Below are 20,585 nucleotides of genomic sequence, written 5' to 3' on the forward strand. Positions count from 1 at the left end.
CCAAAGAACTGCTCGCCTCAACACAACGCCTGCGTTTCTCCGACTCGCTGTGACTCACCCGGTGCACAGGCGAGTCTGTCGGGGGCCCCACCCACCACACAGGGTGGAGGGCACAGCAGCAGAAGCTCGGACACCTGTCCAGACCCTGGCAGACCCCGTGGCTTCCTCCCAGGTGCCTGGTGTTCCAGCACAGCCCATTGTTAAAACTATGTGCATTGTGTGAGCAGGGGAACCTCCAGCGTGGAGCACAATCAGATGCAGGTCCCCGGGCCCACCAGAGTGGGCAGCTGTGCTGGTCAGCAGGACTCGGGCTCCTAAGCAGGGCACAGGCTCCTGCCATCATCTCACAGGAGGGCACGGCAGCCATGGGGCTTGGATCCGCAGACTTTTGAGGCAGACTGGGACGTCTAAGTAGCAAAAGGACTGCCCGTGGGCTGCCCGGCCCCGTCTGGGCCTCCTGCACCAGGCTGTCCAGGGTGGGGTGTCCTGGAAGTCCCAAGATGCATCCCAGGGCGAGGGTGAAGCCAGGGCAGAGGGGCAGGGGGGCTTGGAGTCCCCAAAGCACTCTGCCCCCTCTTCAGTGAGGGACCTGGGAGCAGGAAGAGCTGTAACTGGTACAGAGGACAAGCATCCAGGAGGGGCGGGGCAGCAGCTGATCCAGGGCTGCGGACACCGTGGTTCAACTTGTGCTGTACAGGTGAGGGTGGCCTGGTTTGGAATCCACCACAAATGCAGCCAACTGCTCAGGGCTTCAGGGGTGCGGCCCAGGCAGGGTCCCTTCAGCTCTCTCACAGGGGACCAGGTCCACCTCTGAGAGGCCTGGGCAGCCGGGTGATAACACTTATAGATGAAAAGGGGACAGATGCCAGTCAGAGGCCAATAGACCTGGTGAGAAGCTGCCAGGCAGCCAGAGCTGCCCAGGAGGGATCCGGGCAGACCACAGGCTGTCCTATCCTCCAGTGCTGGGAATGCTGGGAGTTGGGCCTGTAGCTCTGCCCAGGGAGCTGGGACGGGCCAGTTGGCTGCTCACTGGCTGTCCGTGACACTGCCACTTGTTCCCACGCCCCACCTCCACCAGGCCTGGTATCCCACAGCAGTCGGGCAGAGGCCGGGCCCCTGAGGACTGTATGCCCAGCTTTGGGACCTGTCCGTCCCCTCCCACACCTGCTGTAAGCTGTACCCCAAGTCTGTCCCGCCAAGAGCTCTTAGCTGTGTGCAGTCAGCTGGTCACCAAGGCCTGAGGTGGACTCGGCCTCGTGCCAGGAGCTGGGCGCCAACTAGGAGAAATAGTCTTGACCCTCCGGAGGGTGTGCCTGGGGAGACCTGGGAAACAGTAGCACCTTCCACCACAGGCGCCAGCACAGGGGATGCAGCACTGAAGACAGCGGCTGGGACAGAGCCTGGGAGCCATGGGTGCCGCTGGGCTTTCTGCACAGCAGGTGAAGCTCCAGGCAATGCCCGAGGGCATCCGCAGCTCCCCACTGTCCCATGCCAGGTGCGACTATCAGTCAGTCAGTCACCACGGGCAGCAGGGCAGCTGGCAGAACACACCGCAGTGTCTGGGGGGATGCCCAGTCCCTGCGCAGGCCCCCAGGGGACACTTCCCTGAGCAGGTGGCCCTCAGGATCAACCGCAGAGGGTCTCCAACCACCCCACTCTGTTCTCCGTCCACCCCAGTCGCCTCTTCCTGGAGCCTTCCCTTGTGCCCTCCCTTTGCCAGCTCTGTCTCTGGCCCCCTGCCGCCAGGGTGCAGCTCCTCGGGGCTGTGGCCAGCTCTCTTCACCAGTCCTTCTCGAGTGGCATGTTTTGAAGGAAGCTCCAGACTGTGGGCCCATCTGACACACGCATGGGAGCTACTTTCGAGTACGCAATGGGCCTGGGGGGTGGCGGGAGCTGGGCTCTGACACTGAGGACCCCCAGCTTGCGCTTGGAGTCTGGATAACATCCTGGAATTTAAGGGCAGAGTCCTCGAAGCCCGGGACTCAGGCAGCACATCCTCAGGGCAGCGATGAGTTTCTGACAGCAGCCTTGAGTCCACAGGTCAGAGGTCCGAAGAGGGCTCAGAGCCGCCCCTAGCTTGGGCTTCCATGTGCTGGAGACCCCGATGAGTCACCTCCCTGCATCCCCAAACCACTGTGTCCGTCTGCATACCAGGACTCAGGGGGCCGGGGGGTACTGCCAACTCGGGGTCTTGACCATTTGATAAAGATGCCCCCCTGGCCCTGAAGCTCCCCCTCCCACCAACGTCTTCCCCGAACTCGGGCCATCTGGTGGGTCGAGAGACGCATGGGGCAGGGTAGGGGGGCCTCTGTCCTTTCCCCAGGCTGGGCCGGGTGCCGACCCTGCTTCCTGAGGAGGTGCCCCTGCCCATGAGTGGTGTGGTCAGACAGCAGAGCGGCCTCAGCCCTGTGCAGGGCCCCTTGGGCGTTTCTCCTCAGCTCCACCTGCCCTGGCTCCCACACACTTGACTGCCTCTCTGGTCACCCAATGGCTGTGGGGCCAGGTGCTACCACCAAGTGTGGGTCTCTGCATGACCTTGGACTCCCCACCGGGCTCTCTAACTAGAACTTGCCTCTCCACCCAGCACTGGCAGGATGGGCACAGCAGGGCCCGGTTGGTTGAAACACTGCTGCGTGCCTGTTTCATCGAGGCACTACGTGGTGCCTTGAGGCTTACGAAGCACGGCCAGGGTCCGTGGCCGGGATCAGGTGTCGAGTGGCCCTGGGGTTTGTCCGTGGATGGTTCCTATTCTGGACCCCACGCTCAGAGCAGGCGTCCCCACCCTGGCCCAACAGCATTGGCAGGGGCTCAGGACCCTGGGTCCTTCCCAGCCACGGCTCCCACGGTGCAGCTCCCGTGCCCGCCAAGAGGAAGCGCAGGCTCTGAGGGCACAGCTGGGGACCCCTCACCCCTGGGCCAGGGCCAGGAGGGCTTGCACGGAGACCCAGGATGTACGATGCAGGATGTGCGGGATGAGACCTTGGAGCCGGGATCCAGCTCTAAGCATGAAACGTAACTGCCTAACACACCCCTATCCACACGGCCTGCAGGTGGCTGCGTGGGTATTTCACAGAACGCTGGGTAGGAAACAGCTTCCCACTGTAGGGCTGGGTCAGGGCTCCTGAGTTTGCAATTTCGGAGCATTTCAGGTTTCAGATTAGTTTTTCATCAGGGAGGCCCCACCTGTAGTTCTCTGTCTGTCTGTCTGTCTGTCTCTCTCTCTATCTCTCTCTCCAGTCCTGTGGCTCTCCCATTCCCCACATTCCTCTGGGGTGGCTGCTTCATTAAAGTTTCCCTATTGAAACCATTTGGGGTGAATCCCGCCTCTGGCCTGCCTCATCAAATACAATTCCCAGTAGCAGTGACGGTGCCTGGGGCAGAGCGGGTCCTGAGTAAACATTTGTGGAGTGCACGGACGTGGTCTCTGCATAACGCATCTCACAGCACCCCTGCAAAAGTCAGTGTGAAATGAAAAGTCGCTGTCTCGGTGCCCAGAGGCAGCTCCTCAGGCCTGACTGACAGCGGAGGGAGAGCAGCGTGCCGTGCCGTGCTGTGCTGAGAACCCTGCCCGGAGTCCTGCCGTGGGTCCCAGGTGCAGGCCTGGCGCAGGCTGTGGCTCCTGGGGTGGCAGAGCCCCGAGGGCAGCAGCAGGAAGTCAGATGATGGGCTGCACCCCTGAGAAGGAAATGAGGGCCCGGCGCCTCCCTCCACTCCCACCACGCTGTGCAGCGCTGCTCCGGGCCCAAAGCCTGCAGCCGCGTGACCCGGCAGTGTCTCTGGAGCAGACCTAACTGCTCCTGAGCCAGGCCAACCAGGCCTTCTGCAAACCCACCAGAGTGCCACTTCCTCTGTGTGCTGCACAGAAGCAGGGTCCACACGGGTCAGGCGTGGGGACGCCTGGGGTGGCACAGGGGGAACCAGGGGTTAGACAGGAGGCATCGCTTCAGAGACCTGGGTTCAGCCAGAGCACAGCCACTTTCTAAGTGTGACTCGGGCCAAGCACTGGACGAATCTGGATGTGACTAACTGCTCTCACTCAGGTTGTCTCTCTGGGAAATGGGGCCCAAACACTGAAGGCACCCTGCACTCCCTTGCTGCCACCCTGAGTGGGGCCACCATCACAGACCCTGGCAGCCAGTGTTCCGGAGAAGGTGCTGCCCTCGATCACCCTGCTGCCATCCTGGACGCCACCTGGAAGTCAGCTCCATAGCCGCCTGCGCTTACCACCAGGCCGCACTGCCCCTCTGCTGTCAAACGTTGCTGGGGGCCGTGAGGATGAGATCAGCTTTACACTCAGCACAGGCCTGGGGCTTGGGGTGCCATAAGTGGGGTTAACTTCTCCCCTCCCTGCAAAGAGCCGGAGGCCCGGACCCTCTCTGTTGCTTTTGTCCCATGGCTGTCTGATCCGCCTCGGGTGTCGCTCACGGTGGGGAGCTCAGCCCTCTGACAGCAGCTCGGACTCAGGCGCGGTGCCCTGCTGCCAGGATGTGCCAGTGGTGGTGCCACACACGAGCTGTGCAGGACCCCGGCTCCCCTGCTGGACACCTGGACTCCGTCACAGCTCTCTTGGTGCTGCGACCTCCATAGCCATAACCCGGGGCCGGCCTGCTGAAGGACGAGCTGAGTTAATAGATGTTAAGTGCTTGGAACAGCGCCTCGCACGTAGGAAGTGTTGTAAAATGTTATTAAATGCATAAAAATGCATGAATTTGCTACGCGTAATTCAAGCTGGCTTAAGCTAAAAGAGATTTCTTTGGCCGGCGTTCGGGGATGCGTGCAGACCCACAGATGTGCGTGGCAGCGTCAGGTCGCTGCCTTCCTCTGGGCTTCCTTTGCTTGGCACCATCCTGGACACTCATTCCCCAAGGAGACAGAGACCACCGTAGCTCCGTTGTCTCCAGGTGCCACCCCAGCAGCTCTACGGCCCACAAGAGCTCCTTGCCTCGTACCCAAGAGTTCAGCAGAAGTCTCCCGAGGAGTTTGGTCCCACTGCTTGTTGGGTCCACACACGTCTTCTGACACACTGTTATCAGGGATCGCCCTGATAAAAATCTAAGGGCTGCTCCCCCAACAGAGCGGAAGGGATGGATGCTGGAGAAGACCGGCAGTGGCCGCTTTCCGGGCAACCTGGCTTCCTGTGGTGGGCAGAACCTGTGTAGGGGAGGTGCACTGCGGAGCCTGGCATGCGGGAGGTGGAGACAGAGGGCCTTGAGCTCTGCCGTCTGTAGCTGTAGAATCTCGAAGCCAGGGTGGCTCACTCAAGCTCAAAGGTCTGAGGACCTGGGAGCTCATGGTCCGACTCCCAGGCCAAGGCCTGAGAACAGAGGGACCCTCATGCAGGACATGGGGTGTGCAAGTGTCAGAGCAGGACAAGAGGGCCTCAGTGGAGGCCATGCCTTGCTCCACTGTTCTCCTTGGTGGTGGCCCAGAGTGGACAGAGGTGATACCGGGGAGAGGTGATCTTCACCACGGCTGCTGGTGAAGTCACCTGCCCCAGACACTCGGGGCAATGCTTCAGCGGCTCCTCCCCGACCCTGCTGAGCCAGTGACTATAGCTCCCCATCTCCCTGTTTCCAGGCATTGCACAGGGCGCACACTTACAGACACTTGGGGCCTTTTCTGCATGACACCTCGGTGTCTTGGAAAGGATTCTGTGAGCCCAGGGCTCTGCCCACTACACCCAGTGGGGTGAACACAGCTGGGCGGGAGGCCGGGCCCACTTGAGGAGCAGCCCCTAGTGCCCAGGAGCTGCCTGGCTGAGGTCACACCATCCTCCTGGCCCAGGGTGGTAGGATCCTCAAGACTCTCTGGGCCCTGCGGCCAGGGCTTGGCAATCTTGGCACAGGTCTCCCTGGACTGGCTCTGCCGAGTATGGGCTCCCACTGCAGCTTCCAGAGCAAACTGCCTCCCTGATGCTCGTGCAAGATTGCAGGCTGGAAGCACAGGCTGCGCCTGGGTGATGCGGAAAGTCAGACTCCCTGGCCCCGCCTGCAGCCCTGCCCAGCGGGAGCCCACTCCTCAGCACAATCTCTGCACAGAAACAGAGTGGAACACTGCTGTGAGCACGTGTGTAAACCCGGGAGGCCTGGGACCAGACTCAGGAGGTCTCCGTGGCGATGCCTACGCTCAGACGGCACAGCCGGGTGCAGGGACCCAGGTTTGCAGCTGCCCGACCCATGCTGGCCGTTATGGGAAAGACCCTGGTGGCGTCTCCACCTTGGCCCTCACCACGGTCACCAGGAGCTTCAGAAACACAGGCTCTGAGCGTCCCGCGGGAGGAGCAGACGCCAGGTGATTCTAGCTGCAGCCCATGTGGACAGCCAATGGCCTTTGCTCAGGTTCTGAGGGAAGGCGAGTCAACCCGATATAATATTAATCATTAATTATACTATTAATATATTAAATATTACTTCTTCCTAGTAGATGAATCCTTGATCATGACAAATCACCTTTCCTTAGTAACCCTGTCACCCGGAAGTCTCTTCCCCTCATAGTAATGTCGCTGCAGGGCGTGCTTCCCCTTAGCTGGCAGTTTTGTGCCATATTTCCCATCCTTTGATTTTTTCTTTTTGGTTCTTCATTTTTGTTTTTGAAACAGCCTTGCTAGGTAGCCCAGGGTGGCCTTGAACTTGTGACTCTCCTGTCTCAGCCTCCTGACAGCTGGGCTGATAGGAATGTGCCAGCACAGTTAAACTTTTTGTATTCTTGTTTTACATCACTTGAGTGTTTACACGTCTCTGTCCTTTAATTAGAGCATCTGACCTGTCCATGTTTAATGTAACTGCCAGTCAAGTGGGACGCCAGTATTTAACCACCCCAGGGGACTGGTTGGAGGCTGCAGTTCTCACAAAGACCATGAGGGGGCGCCCTAGGGCAGGTGGCGCCCGCAGCCCAGGAGGAACCCCGGGGTGGGATTGCATGTCAGGGTTCCAGGCTGACCTGCCCTGAGCACAGGGCTCTCCTGCAGGCTCTGAGCGTGAGGGGAACAGTGTGAGGCTGGGGAGCAGGGGCTGGGGGTGCATTTGGCTGGGATCGGCCCTCTGCTGTTGGCACGGCAGCCACGGCTGGTTTCCTCTCCCTGCCCGCCTTCCGTTGCTACTTCTGTCTGCCCTCTCTAGCTGTTTAGAGTGCTGCCTCCTGTCTGTCCTTAGGTGACCGCCCTAGCAATGACCTCCCGCATCCTCCGCTTCTTATCAGTGTGTTTACTATCTCCCTCCCCGGCCCGGCCTGCCCGCTACCCCGAGTCCAGGGAGCCTTTCGGCCACACATGGGTCCTAGCCTGGGATGCTGTCCCCATTGACACTCAGCACCTTCCCCTCTCAGCTTCCACAGCTCCGTGCCACCCGGGCACATTCTCCCTTGGCTTAAACCCCATGCCTCAGTTTCCCTCAGGGACGGTCCCTGCCTCGGCTGTGAGCCAGTGGTTTTGCCTGCACAGAGTGCATTCCATCAGCAGCTGAAGACACTGCTCAGCTCTGTCGGGACGATGAGATCTACCCTGCGCTTGTCCACCTGGGCCGAGGTGTCTGTCTTTCTGAAGTTCCGGTTCTGAGTCCCAGCCCAGAGCTCTCTGATTTATCCTGTGGGTCGTCCACACCTGCGGTTTGGTGATCTGGCATCTTTCTGAAGCACCGTTTCCCGCCACAGGGCTCTGCTGGGTCCCCTCCGATGCCGCTGTGACGCTGGGACACCTCCACCTCGGGTCTCGCAGCTCCAGGGTCACCCTTCAGCTGTGCCCTCTTCTCGTAACACCTTTCCAGCATGGCACTCCCACTCTCCGTGGCTGCTATAGTCTTTCCCTGCAAGAATCTGTTTTTAAACTTTTTGTCCCTTTTGACAGCTTCAAGTTCTCTGAAGAAAGATTTTACATATATATATGATTTTTTTCTTTTCTTGAGGTAGGATCTCACCACATGGTTCAAGCTGGCCTTGAACACACCATGCAGTCCAGTCTGTTCTTAAACTTTTGGCAATTCCCCTGCCTCGGCCTCCTGACTGCTGGGATTACAGGCATGCACCACCAGGCCTGACACCTGAAGATATTTCCAAACCTGGCATTATCCACCCCGATACATTTTCCCCATTAATAATCTGCTCCTGGCGAGCCCAGTGTCCACTGTGCCTGCCTCCTCTGCTGGGCACCTGTGTCTGCTTCTCTGGGCTGTGTGCTGGCTGCAGTGCCCAGGGCTGTGACCCCTTGAAGCCCCGGGTAAAAGTGTCTTCCTCTCCACGGCATCTGCCCTCACCTCTGGCGCAGGGGTTCCACCACACCAGGTTTCACGCTCCAGGCTTCTGGAAGACCTGGTATCCCGACTGTGTCCCACCCTGCCCGGATCTGTGAGGCCTCACCTGAGTCTGACTCACGTCACCTTGAAGAGTGGCCTTTGGGGTCTCCTCCTGGTCCGGGAAGGGCCTGCATCATCACTGCTGTACTAGAAGTGGTCCTGCCCCTCCTCCGGGCTATGACAACGCTTTTCAAATGTGTGTGACTTAGCAAAATTCCCAGGACGCAGCTGGCCTTTGTGTTCATTTATCTCCCTGGGGTCCAGTCCCCGTCTTCCTGGTAACCTCTGCTGTCCGCCAGGTCTTTGCCCATTATAATATGGGAAACCACCTTTAAAGTGGCTTCAGTGGACACCATGACCCGAGTAACCTGTCCACTGCTACTGGAAACAGAAAGCCGCCCATGTCCCTCTTGGCCCAGTGTGGGCACTCAGTGAGTGACTTCTAGGTCAACTGTACAACCATAATTTGCCAACGAGCCGCACCATGGCCCTGTGTTCACAGGCAGGGACGCTCTTCCTAAGCACGAGCTTCTTCTTCCCACCCCACCCGAGGGGGCCACATCCTTCCTCAAACACCACTGTGTCCACCAGTTCCATTCCCGCCATCCCAAATCTGAGTCCCCCTCCTGCCCACAGGAACCCTCATCAAACCAGAGCCTGGGCTCCTTCCTGGGGTGCTGGCGAGACTGCACACACAGCCTTGCTCTGGTGGCCCTGTGCGCACGCGGTCATTTCTGGCTGTGACGAGTCCCTGCCTGTCCTGTCCAGCCCTGCAGCCTCTGAAACTCTCAAGTCCAGTACCTTCAGGTCTGGTGGTCCAGGGACTCTGAACCGAAACCTGTGCACTGTGGGAAGTGGGTTCAGTGCCTTCCCTCAGACCTCTAAATTTGCCCACCTTCAGGGCAGCCTGGACCACCCCCAGGGGAGCTGGGGAAAACACTGCAGCCCCCACAGCGGTGCAGCTGTCACCACGCTTCGAGACAAGAGCAAGGGGCAAGGCCACGCAGCAGAGGGGACCAGGGCTCCACCGCAGGCCTCAGCCTCGCTCTGCACATCGCAGTCTGGCCTGGCCGTGTGTGAACAGCAACACCCGGATGGGGCAGACACCCCGAAGGAGGTCCTGCAGCTCTTGGGAGGCCCCTGGACCTCCACGCCACTTACCTCACTACCTTGGTGCCGTTCCTCACCGCCTGCATGTCCACCATGCAGCCCCCCGTGACGTAGGCGGCCAGGTTCAGCTCGGAGAACTCCGCCTGGAGGAGAAGCGCACAGAGGAAAGGGCTGTCACACTCGGGCGCAGTGACGGCTGCCAACACGCGCTCGGTGCCTCCTCCTCAGGTCACCTTGGCCAGGCTGTCCGAGCTCCTCCTGACTGACAGGATCACCAAGGTGCAGAGGGGCTGTGACACTTTTGAGGCCGCACAGTGGGTGGGAGACAACATCGCACCGAACCCTCAGGTCTCTCACCCACAAGCCGAACTCTCACCCTGGCATTTCTGACCCTGAGGGTGGAGGAAGCCATTCCAGCTGGGTGACCTTGAGATGCCAAACGCCAGCCGTGGCACAGCGTCTGCACCCTGCCTGTACGGCAGTGTGGTGGCTTTGTGGCTCGGGGACCACAGCACCTCTCCCTCCTCACCCAGGGGTCCGCAGAGCTAGGTCTGTGCCCTTCAGCTCACAGCTGATGGGGTGAGGATGTGACCCGGGAGGCAGGAATGAGGTTCCCTCCCGAGAATCTTCAGTCCTCCCAGAACGGCTGTCGTCAATGCACACGTGGGACTGTGTTTCCTGCTAGTTGTGCTGGGGAAGCACAGAGGACCACAGTGGAGGTGGCAAGGGAAAGACAGAGTGGGATCTGGGATCGGGAGGAGGAGAGGGATGGACAGACGGAGAGGGAGGGAGGTCAAGATCTCCGAGCAAGGCCAGGCAGGATTCCTCTGGGTGCTCCTCTACAGCTACCAAGCTGCCTGTGGGTCTTGCGACTCAGCTTTGCTCGAGTATTTGTGTGACTGGGCAGGCGTTCACAAGTCTCTGCCCTGTCCCACACCCCCATGGGCTGCTCCCCGGGGAGACAGCACTGCTGTGGCCATCTGCATTTCGATCTCCTCGGGCTGCTGTATGAAGGGCCATCGCCCAGCGCTCAGTGCAAAGTACTCTGTGCAGAGCTGAGGCGGGAAGCTGGCGATCTCCGAGGTAGCAGCGCTGGTTTCTTCTCCTCCTGAGCTCTGCCCATGTCTTCCTGTGTGAGCCCCGCACCCCGTGCTCCCCTCTCTGAGGACAACGGTCCTGCAGGTGCGCTCCCATGTCCATGATCTCGTTCAGACCCGATCGCCTCTTTAAAGAGCCGTCTCCGAATCAGGCTGCCCTCTGAGGAACTGGCTTCAGCACAGGAGTTTGGGGCGGTGACAGCGACCTGTAACACTGTCACCTGCAGGGCACAGCAGAGGTCAACGGCATTTCTTGGCTGTGCCACAGAGACTGCCCATGTGTGCAAAGCCCATCTGTGCAACACAGCCCAAGCGTCTCACGTGTGTGAGCCCATTTACTGTGCAGGTGTCCAGAGGGGGAAACGGAGGCAGGACCCAATACGGGGTCCCCATCAGATGGCAGGCAGCAGAGCCCGTCTTGGAGCCCAGCACTTCGCTGTCTGTCGCATCCCACTGCCTTGACATTCAGCTTAAATGGATTATAGCTGGGAATTTCAGGACTCAAAAATAACCCAGTGAAAGAGAGAAGGGGTGGGTGCTTCCTGCCAGGCCATTCAAACACCTCCCCCGGGGTCATTTGGCAGCAATTATGAGCAAAGACCTGGCACCCTCTGAAGATACCATCACACTCGCTGCAGCTCTAATTAATGGCCTGGCTGAGCTGTGTCGGGTGCGGGAAGGGCACTCTTAATGAGCCTGGGTCGGTCAGTGGTGATAATGGCCTCGTTACGAGGTCTAACGTCCTCAGATTCACCCGGTGCACCCGACTGGCGAGATCACACAGAGCTACACTGTTGCTTGTGTGTGGCACAGAAAAGAAGTTAAAAGAAAATTGCAAAGCAGGAGGGCTGGGCACCAAGCAGATGGTGGAAGGGAGTGAATTTGAGTCTCACAGAACCAGGGGCTGTCTCGCAGCCCAGACAGGAGATACACACGGCCCCAGGCACCAAGCCAGAGTTCATCTGTACCACTCCGGGATCCGGAGCCGCTTCCCAGCCAGGCTATGGGCCAGCAGGAGGCCAGCGTCGGTCCCAGGGCAGCCAGTGTGTGCAGCAGTGAAGGAAGCGGGCTCCTCTGGGTGGATGGCGCTGTCAGCATCGCTGAGGTCTCCTGCATGTGTTGCCCGCACAATCATGTTGGGGTCAGCTGCTGGGGTGGGACATTCTTCGGAACAGGACGTGTCGGGCAGCTTGGAGTGGACAAAGGCAGGCTGGAGAGGCCACACCCCGGTGTGAGCTGGGGTGCCGTTCACCCTACTGCTCTGAACTTCAGCGTTTACACCCTGAAACAGAGGCAATATATCTGCCATTCCTGATCACTACAAGTCTTTGAGGGTGTGTGCGAAAGAGAGCTTGCCCAAGCTGAAACAGGAGAGCCTCTGTCACTACCTGTCACCACGTCTTTGCAATAGCAAACCGAAGGCGTCAAAAATGGTGCAACCAGAAAAGCAGCAGCTGCTTTGGGTATTTACGACATAACTGTCTGTAAAACGTGGAGAGGGGACACGTGCTTACAGCCGTGACATGGTAGCAAGGATGCCATCTGTCTTTGCACGGCTGGGGAAGAGGAGACCATTAAGTGTCAGCTGCCAGTCACTGCACAACAGCATTTGGGAGGGAACTGAGCTGTGACCGCCCTGGGAGACCCAGGGACGGAAGCACAGCCCCGAGGTCTCCTGAGTGGAGGACGCGGAGCTAAGTTCAGGGCACAGAGCGGCATCAAGAGACCTCTTCTGAGCGGCTCCTCAAGGCCTCAGCTGGTTACTAAGCTCGGACCTCAGGTGGGGGAGCAGCCATGGTTCTGCAGCCTGCAAGCCTGCTCGGGGCTGGGGTGTCCTGTTCCCAGAGGTTAGAGGGCGAGGACTCGGCGTCCAAGCAGGGCCCTCGGAACACAGCAATGAGGTTAAAGCCTCCCATCAGCTTGCATTCAGGCCCCAGCTTGCTCAGCCTTAGAACCCAAGGTCCCAATGCCCCAGTTTTAAACCTGGAGTCCCACATCCTGGGTATTTCTGTGGCCCCAGGCAAGCTGGAGTAACCGAGCATTCTCTCTAGCTCTGTCCCATGAGGCTTAAAATCAAGCTGTGAATGGCTCAAGCTTACTCCTAGTAACTTCACAGGAATACAACAAAACCCAGCACGCGGCATGCACCATTTAAAAGTTAAGGCTTTCGGTCACAGACAGCAAGGCACGAGAGGCAGGAAAATACAACCCTAATAGCAAGAGTCACCGGACAGGAACCCGTCGGGAGATGGGAGAGGCAGGAGGCAGTTAAAGGGATCACGACGAGCGTCCATCGCGTTTTCTGGAGTATGGAGGGAGACGTCAGTGTGATGAGGTGAGAGGAGAAAAATATTGCATAAAAGTGGAAAATGGGACTTGCAGAGATTAAGAAAACAGAGGATCCGACAAAGGAATGCGCTGGTGGGATTCACAGTAAATTCACCAGGGCCGAATAAAACGCTGGTGCCAGTGGAGACAGAGCGATAAAAACCACCCGACGTGAGGCAAGAAGCAAAAACACTTTTGAAAAAATATCAGCACCTCTGTGAGCACACAGACACCACAGTCTGGAACGCTGCAGCCTCCGGAGAAGGGGGAGGAGAGGTGACTGAAATTTTTCCATACTTGAAGAAAACTCAAAATCCACAGACCCAAGATACTCGATGAACCTTAAGTGGAAGAAACAAAGAAAAATCTCACCAAGACACACAGTAGTCAGCTTCCTAAAACAGCAGTGCCGAAGAGAAGTCTTCTAAAACAGCGAGGGGTCAATGCACGTCAAATAGAGGACAAAGGTAAGGATTCCAGCAGGCGTCTCGGTAGAAGACAGGGAGCAGACGTGGAGCGACTTCTTTCAAACACCAAGAGAAAAAATAACGCTAACCTAGAATACTATTCCCAGAAAGGCACGGCGCTACCAACGGTAGACATTTTCAAACATCCGTACCTGACACTGACCTGAAGACGCCGTCAGTTTGCTATTGCAAAGACATCGTGACAGGTAGTGCGTGTTAGACCTGACTGCAAGTCACAGAAAGGCTGTAGGAAGTCCTTCTGGCGGGTCAAGGATACCCTCGATCAACACATATACACGTACATGCGTGTGCATGCACACACACACATCCCTGGATGTGGTAAATGTGAGCGGAAACAGAAAGCGTTTTGTTTGAAAACTCCATAGAAGATAATTAGCTGTTCAAAGCAAAATGTAGCACTGGATTATGGGGCTTCATAGCGTTTGTAGAAAGAAAATTGTATAACAGGGACCCCAAAGTCGGGCCTGGGAGCGGGAACCTGCAGCTCGGCAGCTCGCAGCCAGCACGGAGGAGGAACAGTGCTGGCTGACGGCTGCGGTTCTGCTAGGGCAGAGGCGCAGACGTGGAGCTCAGAGTGGGACCTTGACACCTGCTAGAGCACACACGAAATCCACGCGGCAGTGCGTGTGAACTGCAGGCTTGCAGCTTGATGAATTCTAATTCGCATACACTGTGTAATCAGTCCCCAGATGCAGACAGGGAATTTTCTCCAGCCCGCACCCCTACCCACCGCCCCCGGTGCACTGTGCACTCCGGCCCTGAGGTCACCCTGCTGCGGTGCTGAGAGCCTTTGGGTTTCATTTCCCTGCAGTGCTCTTCTTTCTGAACATACGATGATAACAGATTTACGCCTCTGCCCATGGTGCACGTGGGTTATCCCCAGTGGGTGGAGCCTGAGAAGAAGGCTGGGTCCACACTGTGTGCCTGGTGTGGTGGATGGACACAGCCGTTCCCCGGGGCACCCTTGGCGTGGCGCTGCAGGTCCTGTAGGTGGCTGTTCGCCTTCGGAGAACATCAATGAACAGTCTTCCAGAGTGTTCTTCAGAGTGACAGAACTTCAGTGGCTGTATGTTCCCTTCAACACTTGGCGCCGCCGGTATTTGAAATCTCGGTTTCAAGGAGCAAGACTCTAATTACACTGGACAGTCCCTCTCGGGGAGCATTCCTGCAGGTTCTTGGACCAAGGTGTAGTGGTCCTGTGTGTGTGTTGGGGGTACTGGGAAACCCTAGGGCTGCAGAGAAGGGAACGGCTCCACCCACAAGAACCCGCACCCGGAGGTGCAGCTTCAGCCAGGCGCTGTCCTGGGGGACACCGCGGAGGTCCGCCTTCTCAGCAGCCTCTTCTGGGGCTGCCTGGACCAGGGATGGAGGCGTGTATCTACATCTGAACTCCCGCCCTGTTCCAGGAACACGTGTACATACGCATGTGTGCACACACACAGAAAGACAGTGTGCACTCAGCCTCCTGCTGCAGGCACCAGCCAGTGTGTGCTGTGAGTGGAAGCTCAGGTCCCCGAGGTGCTATCAGGGGACTGGATCAACGGGAAAGATGGGGAAGTGGGGTCGTCGGATGAGACAGCCCCTGGCTGCAAGTGTTGGAAGGCGGCGCCCCTAAGGAAGGCTGGGCTGGGATCCAGGTGACTGGTAAGATCCTGGCACTTCCTGTCACCAGTGAGATGCATCCCATGGAGTGGCTCTTGACATGGGCTCAGGGACTCAGGGTCTGCAGGAGGACAGGTGGAGAGCAGAGCTGGACACTACGTCAACAGGAGGAGGTGCGGCCTCGGGGCTCTCTGCCCGGCCCTGCTGCACAGCCCACTCGTGCCCGCCGAGCAGAGCTGCATCTGCTTGGACGTGAGTGAGCTGCAGGCTGTCCCGGCTTCCCCACCCTGCAGTCCGGAGTCCAGAGCTGGGTGCTCCTCTCCTGAGCCCTCTCCTCTCTGCAGCCCCCAAACGGCCGAAGACAGGACCCACCTTTCCTTCTGCAGCTCTTCTCCAGTCAATGAGAGTCCTGTCCGCTCCTTTCCTCCCCGTGACTCTTCAGTGCAGCCAGTGCTGCCCCAGTGAGGTCTGCTGAGGGCGCAGAAGAGGTTCCCAGCCGACCACAGGGTGCTGGCTCACAGTGGGGCTTCAGCCGGCTGCTCTCCCTCCTCAAGTCCTCGGCTGCTGAGGAACCAGGATTGGAGGACGGCACAAGGAAGCGTCCTGAGCTCCCTCCCGAGCACCTAGTGAGCTACCAAGATCCCCCCTAAACTCACACAGATCCTGGAACCTGCTCCTGGACGAAATTGCGTAATGCCTCCTAGGAACACGGCCTTCTGCGTGCAGCAAGGAGACCCCAGCAAAGGAGGGGCACGAATTTAAAACACGGCACACATGAGGAGAGGCCAGCCTGGCTCTGGCCCTACCGCCTGCCCTCACCTCCAGACCGCTGCCCCCTGGCCTGGCTCCCAGCTGCACCGCACTGACCATTCAGGTGCAGCGTTTAGTGGCACTGAGCAGTCACAGCTGTGCAGCCGCCACCACCAGCCTCTCCAGCTCTTCTTCCTCATTCCCAGCAAAAGTGCCAGACCCCTTAAATAATCACCCCTGGCCCAGAACTTGGTGATATCTATTCTGTTCATGTCTTTGTGGATTTGCTGACTTCAGTATCTCAGGTAACTGGAATCAGACGGCACTGGGCCCCCGGGGCCATCTGTTCCACTTAGAGTGACACTTCATGGCTCATGTGTATTGCAGCCTGTGACAGAATCTCTTTTGAGGGCTGAGTAGTATTCCACAGCATAGATATACCACATTTGGTTCATCCATTCACCTGGTGATGGAGCCTTGGCTTGTTTTCAGCTTTGGGCTATTGTGACTGATGCTATTGTGCACCTGGGTATGCGGAACCCTCTTCGGTCTCTGCTTCTGACACTTCTGGGTAGATGCCCGCAGGGGAATCATTTGGCCGTGGGGTAATTTAAGTTTTCAAGGCAACACCACACTGTTCTCCCTCCCTGCAGGCAGTGCACAAGGATTCCAGGTCTCCGCATCCTTACCCACACTTGCTATCTTCTGTCCTTAATTTGAAGGACCAGCAAGAAGGTCAGGTGGCCAGGGCAGAGAGGGCCAGAAAGATGGAGCTGGGGACAGACCTGAGCAGCCGGGTCAGCCCGCCTCCACACGGGAAGGACTTTGCACTTCCCAGTGTGTGCCTGGGGCCTCTGGGAGCAGAGGAGCTCAGGCCTCCTGGCCCAGGCCCGAGAAGGGGAGCAAACGCCAATTGCAGAGCCACAGAGGGGACGCTTGCTCCCCACTCACAGGCTGGGCCCTGAGGGGCCACGCTCTCCAGCCCCGGCTCACCAGGGATGTGGCTTGGCTAGTGCCTCTCCCCGCAGGTTTGTGAGGCTGCGGAACAGCCCGGCCACCTGCTTTCAACCTTGGTAAACGGCCTCACGTGCTGGCGCCCGTGTGCAGTAACGCACAGGTGGAGTTTCTAAAAGGATGCGGAGGAGGCCTGGCCTGCCACCAAGCGGCGTTTACTTTGGAGCAGGCCCTGGGAGCCCTGGGACTCGAGATGGCTCATTTCTCCCTCCAAGCTGAGTCGCAGTCCCCTGACACCTGTTCCGAGCCTGGAGGCCTCTGGTTTGCAGAGGTCACCTCCAAAGCCACTGAACAGCTCTGTGTGAAGCCTGCGTGCACTGGTGCTCACTGGGCCACTAGCCCCAATCCTCTGGCAGAGGGCTTCTCCTGGGGGCTCAGTGTCCAAAGGCCCCTTTCCTCCGGCTTCTCCTGGGGGGCTCGGTGTCCGAAGGCCCTTCTCTCCCAGCTTCTCTGGGAGGCTCAGTGTCTGAAGGTTCCTCCTCCCAGGCTCTCACCCTCTCCCAGAGGCCCAGGAGCTCAAGGTCCACAGTCAGACAGGCCTGGAGCTGCTCCAAACTGCATCCCCATGAGGGCGCCCACCTGAGGCTGGGGTACCCCACATGGAGAAGCAAGGCAGGCAAGAGTCTGTCCCACCTGTGGGGACAATGCCGTGCCTGGCACATCCAGTAACCACCAACCGCTGTGAGCCCTCCTGACTGCGCAGCCCAGCTCCGCAGGGGCTCCCCAGTCCCCAGGGAGCAGCTGTCGATGCTAGGGATGCAGCTCGGCAGCAGCCACACCTGACAGAGCCTGGTGGTGGCTGGGTTTGGGTTCAGTGCCCTTCCACCCTCCCCAACCCAGCTCATCTCAGAATCTGGCCATCCTATGCACGACCTCCGTCCTGCAAACCCCACAGCACAAGAAGCCCAAGTCATGCGGGGTCAGCCGTGGGGTCCCACAGGTGCTGTGTGGATGACAGCCACCTCTGGCCCTATCCAACGATACCTTCTCCAAGGTCCAGGAGGGCAGGCCCGACCTGCTGTGCTCAAACGAGGAATCCGGACCCAGGGCCCACATGGACCTGTTCTGACCCACAGCCACATGGAGCACGGTAGTGTCAGTGCGGCCAGCTCCAGCTCAGGCTTGAAGACATTGTTCTGGAGCATCGCACCCTGGACGTGAGTCCCCAGGTGCTGCGGGTTGTGAGGGGCAGTCCATGCCATCCAGGCTGCAGCCCTGCCTGTCACCACAAACTGTCCTGCAGGACCCTGCCCACTCATGAAACACCACACAGGGATGACAGCCCGTGAGGAGGGGCCGGCTTCTCCTCAGAGCCCTAGGATGGCTGCCCTCGAAGCACACACAGAGGCAGGGCAGGGGCACAGAGCATGCAGGCTGCGTAGGTGCCGGTGAGGCCCTGGAGTCCTGCCTGAGCTCCCAGGAGGACAGACCTGAGTGACAGACTGACTGACGCCTGGAAGCAGCCTCAGGGGCGGGCCTCTCTCTCTGTTCATGGCTATCCTTACTGGGATTGGTACATTTGCACTGGAAAATACTAAATTTCAAAGTTTCAGGGTAAAGCAGACTCAGACTGATGCCCCAGGTCTGAGGGCGGAGAGACAGCCCGCTGGCCACTCAGGTGACAGAAGGGGGAAAGTCAGAGTGAGACAGACGCCTTGGGAAGCACTATCTTTATCCACTGCGATGCAGAACCCGCAGTGCAGCCACCACAGACCAGAGTCCCTGTGCAGTGACCGTTTGGTTCCTCCAGCTTCTCTCTGTGGACCCCTGGGCCCAGCAAGAGGCAGCCAGGCTGCAATGGGGAGGACCTGGCCACAGAGTTCCTGACAGCTTTGGCCTTCAGCCGACAGGCAGAGCGGGCGCCAGAGGACCCCACAGCCACTGTGAGGACAGGTAAGGGAGGCAGGTCATGGAAGTCCATGTGTCTGCATGGAGCTGGCGAGTTGGTCCCTGGGGCAGCTCCACCCCCAACAATCTCATAGCCCCCCTCAAGTTCCAGGGACCCTCTAGTTGTCCCTTGTGGAGGAAGGGAAGGCTCTAAACCCAGGAAATACTTCTGAAAACCTTCTTCAGGCCTGAAACAGTTCTTTTCAAGGTGGCTGAGCATTGGGTGCAGGGTGGAGGCTCTGTAGACCAGGGTTCCAGCACAGCTGCACCCCCGGCTATGACAGAATCTGTCTGGTGGCTCTGGACTGCCTCCTCCCGAAGCTGATGCCTCATGCAAGCTGCCGTGGAGACCGGACAGGAGAGGAAAGGGTGTGTCCAGGCAGCAGCTGGCCCGCAGTGCCCAGCCCCCTCTTCCCTTTAAGGATGATCCAGGTCTGATGCACCCCTGGGGTGCATGGCAGGGCTCTGGCCCGTGTCCTCTTCGGTCTGGGCCGCCCTCTGTCCCGGAACTCCCAGAGCTGACCTGGCAGCGGGAGGCGAGGGCACGGTGGTTTGTGCCTGCTGGACTCAGTAGCAGACCTGGGTAGGGAGCTGGCCCTGGGACCTGGTTCCACAGATGAACCAGAGTGGGACAGGGCCAGGGGTGTCCCCATCCCAGCTGCAGCTGCCCTGCTGTGTGACCTCAGACAGGACCTCCACGCCTCTGAATCTCAGTGCCATCCACAGTCGCTCCTTGTGGCTGTGGTACAGAGCAGATGAAGTCACGCAGAGCTGCTTAGACGGCGGCCTGCCAGACGCCGCTCTCCCCGCACAGTGACAACGCTTTGTCCGATCCTCCCACTGGACCAGTGCTTCACCTTAACCACCTGAAGGACACCCGGCGGGGCTCCGCGCCGACAGCAGACTCCGCCTCTCCTCTGCAGCTCTCTTGCTTTTCCCCACTTAAGAGAAGCTGGAGAAACATCACGCATCTGGACACCACGTCACCAACGCCGGGCCTGAGTGAGTGTCCACTGTCCATCTCCTCACTGGGTCAGCCTGGACTGCACCTCCATCCCAGCTCTCAGCGGCACTGACAACGGTGGTGGTGAGAGAGAGACACGGAGATGGACCAAGTTACAGCAAAACTGCGGAAAGCGCTTCCCGGGATGAGAGACCGGCACAGGCTGGGCCGGGGCTGCGAATCCAAGACGTGGGGTCGGGAGGTCAGGAGTGAGGCGGGCCGTGTCCAAATCCGTCCAGGACAAACCAGCCCTTTATGTGTGACAATTCAGTCACCACGTCCTCCTGGGCCCTTAGGTTTCCAGGTCAGACAGCAGCAAGTTCAGGAACTCTGAGTAGGGCCTCTGGGGTCATTTAGACCTCAGGACTCAGGCTGTACAGCGCCATCTGCACAGCCACACCGTCCATGGACCCTCTTACGCCACCCTCTAAAGTCCCCAAGGCAAGGGGTCCAACCCAGATCCAGTCTAGGCTGAACTGTACTGCAAAGTGAGCCTGGCCTTCGACCAGCCCCAAGGGGACGTTCAGAAGTACAGGGCTGGGGCTCATCTCAGCCGGCCCCTCCTGCACAGGGCCGGACCACGCGGCCAGGCCGTGTGTGATCCGAAGGAGGCCATTCCCTGCAGCCCTGTTTATGTGGCGGCCCCACGCCCTCTCAGGAGGCCCGCTCACAGTGGGCAGGGAGATTCCTTAGACAACCTAATAGATTAGTTTCCAGTTTAGCATAACAGCCAGACAGAGTTCTGCGGTGAAGTCATCCAAGTCAATTAAAAGGCATTTTCCCCCGCTGCGAGTCAGAAGTCCCTTTGGTTCTTTCCAGTTCTCTGGGATGTTTCATAATAGGTTCCGCCCTGGGTTAATTAATGACCCTGGTCCCACTGAAGTGCACAGGCACAAACCCAGGGGAAGCGCATCCGGACTGGCAGCTGGCAGGCCTGGGAGTGCCAGCGGGGAGCGGCCAGGCCAAGGCTGAAGCGCAGAGCTGGAGCCGTGGTGTCCAGAGGAGCTGGCGGGGAGGGAGG

At 58.9% G+C, this 20,585-nt stretch overlaps 1 protein-coding gene across 5 annotated transcripts in view; it reads right to left on the reverse strand.

Moving 5' to 3' along the window:
- Syn3 (synapsin III) overlaps positions 1 to 20,585 on the reverse strand; it is a 288,914-nt gene that overhangs the window by 205,449 nt on the left and 62,880 nt on the right. For all 5 annotated transcript variants that reach the window (XM_023561243.2, XM_063255545.1, XM_005000137.4 and 2 more), the window contains exon 4: positions 9,447 to 9,538. In XM_023561243.2, coding sequence (XP_023417011.1) covers positions 9,447 to 9,538 — 92 coding nt within the window. The remainder of the gene's footprint in view (positions 1 to 9,446; positions 9,539 to 20,585) is intronic.

Source organism: Cavia porcellus, unplaced genomic scaffold, assembly GCF_034190915.1.
Source record: "Cavia porcellus strain 051 isolate PalLab524CR breed Dunkin Hartley unplaced genomic scaffold, mCavPor4.1 scaffold_8, whole genome shotgun sequence".
Classification (NCBI taxonomy): domain Eukaryota; kingdom Metazoa; phylum Chordata; class Mammalia; order Rodentia; family Caviidae; genus Cavia; species Cavia porcellus.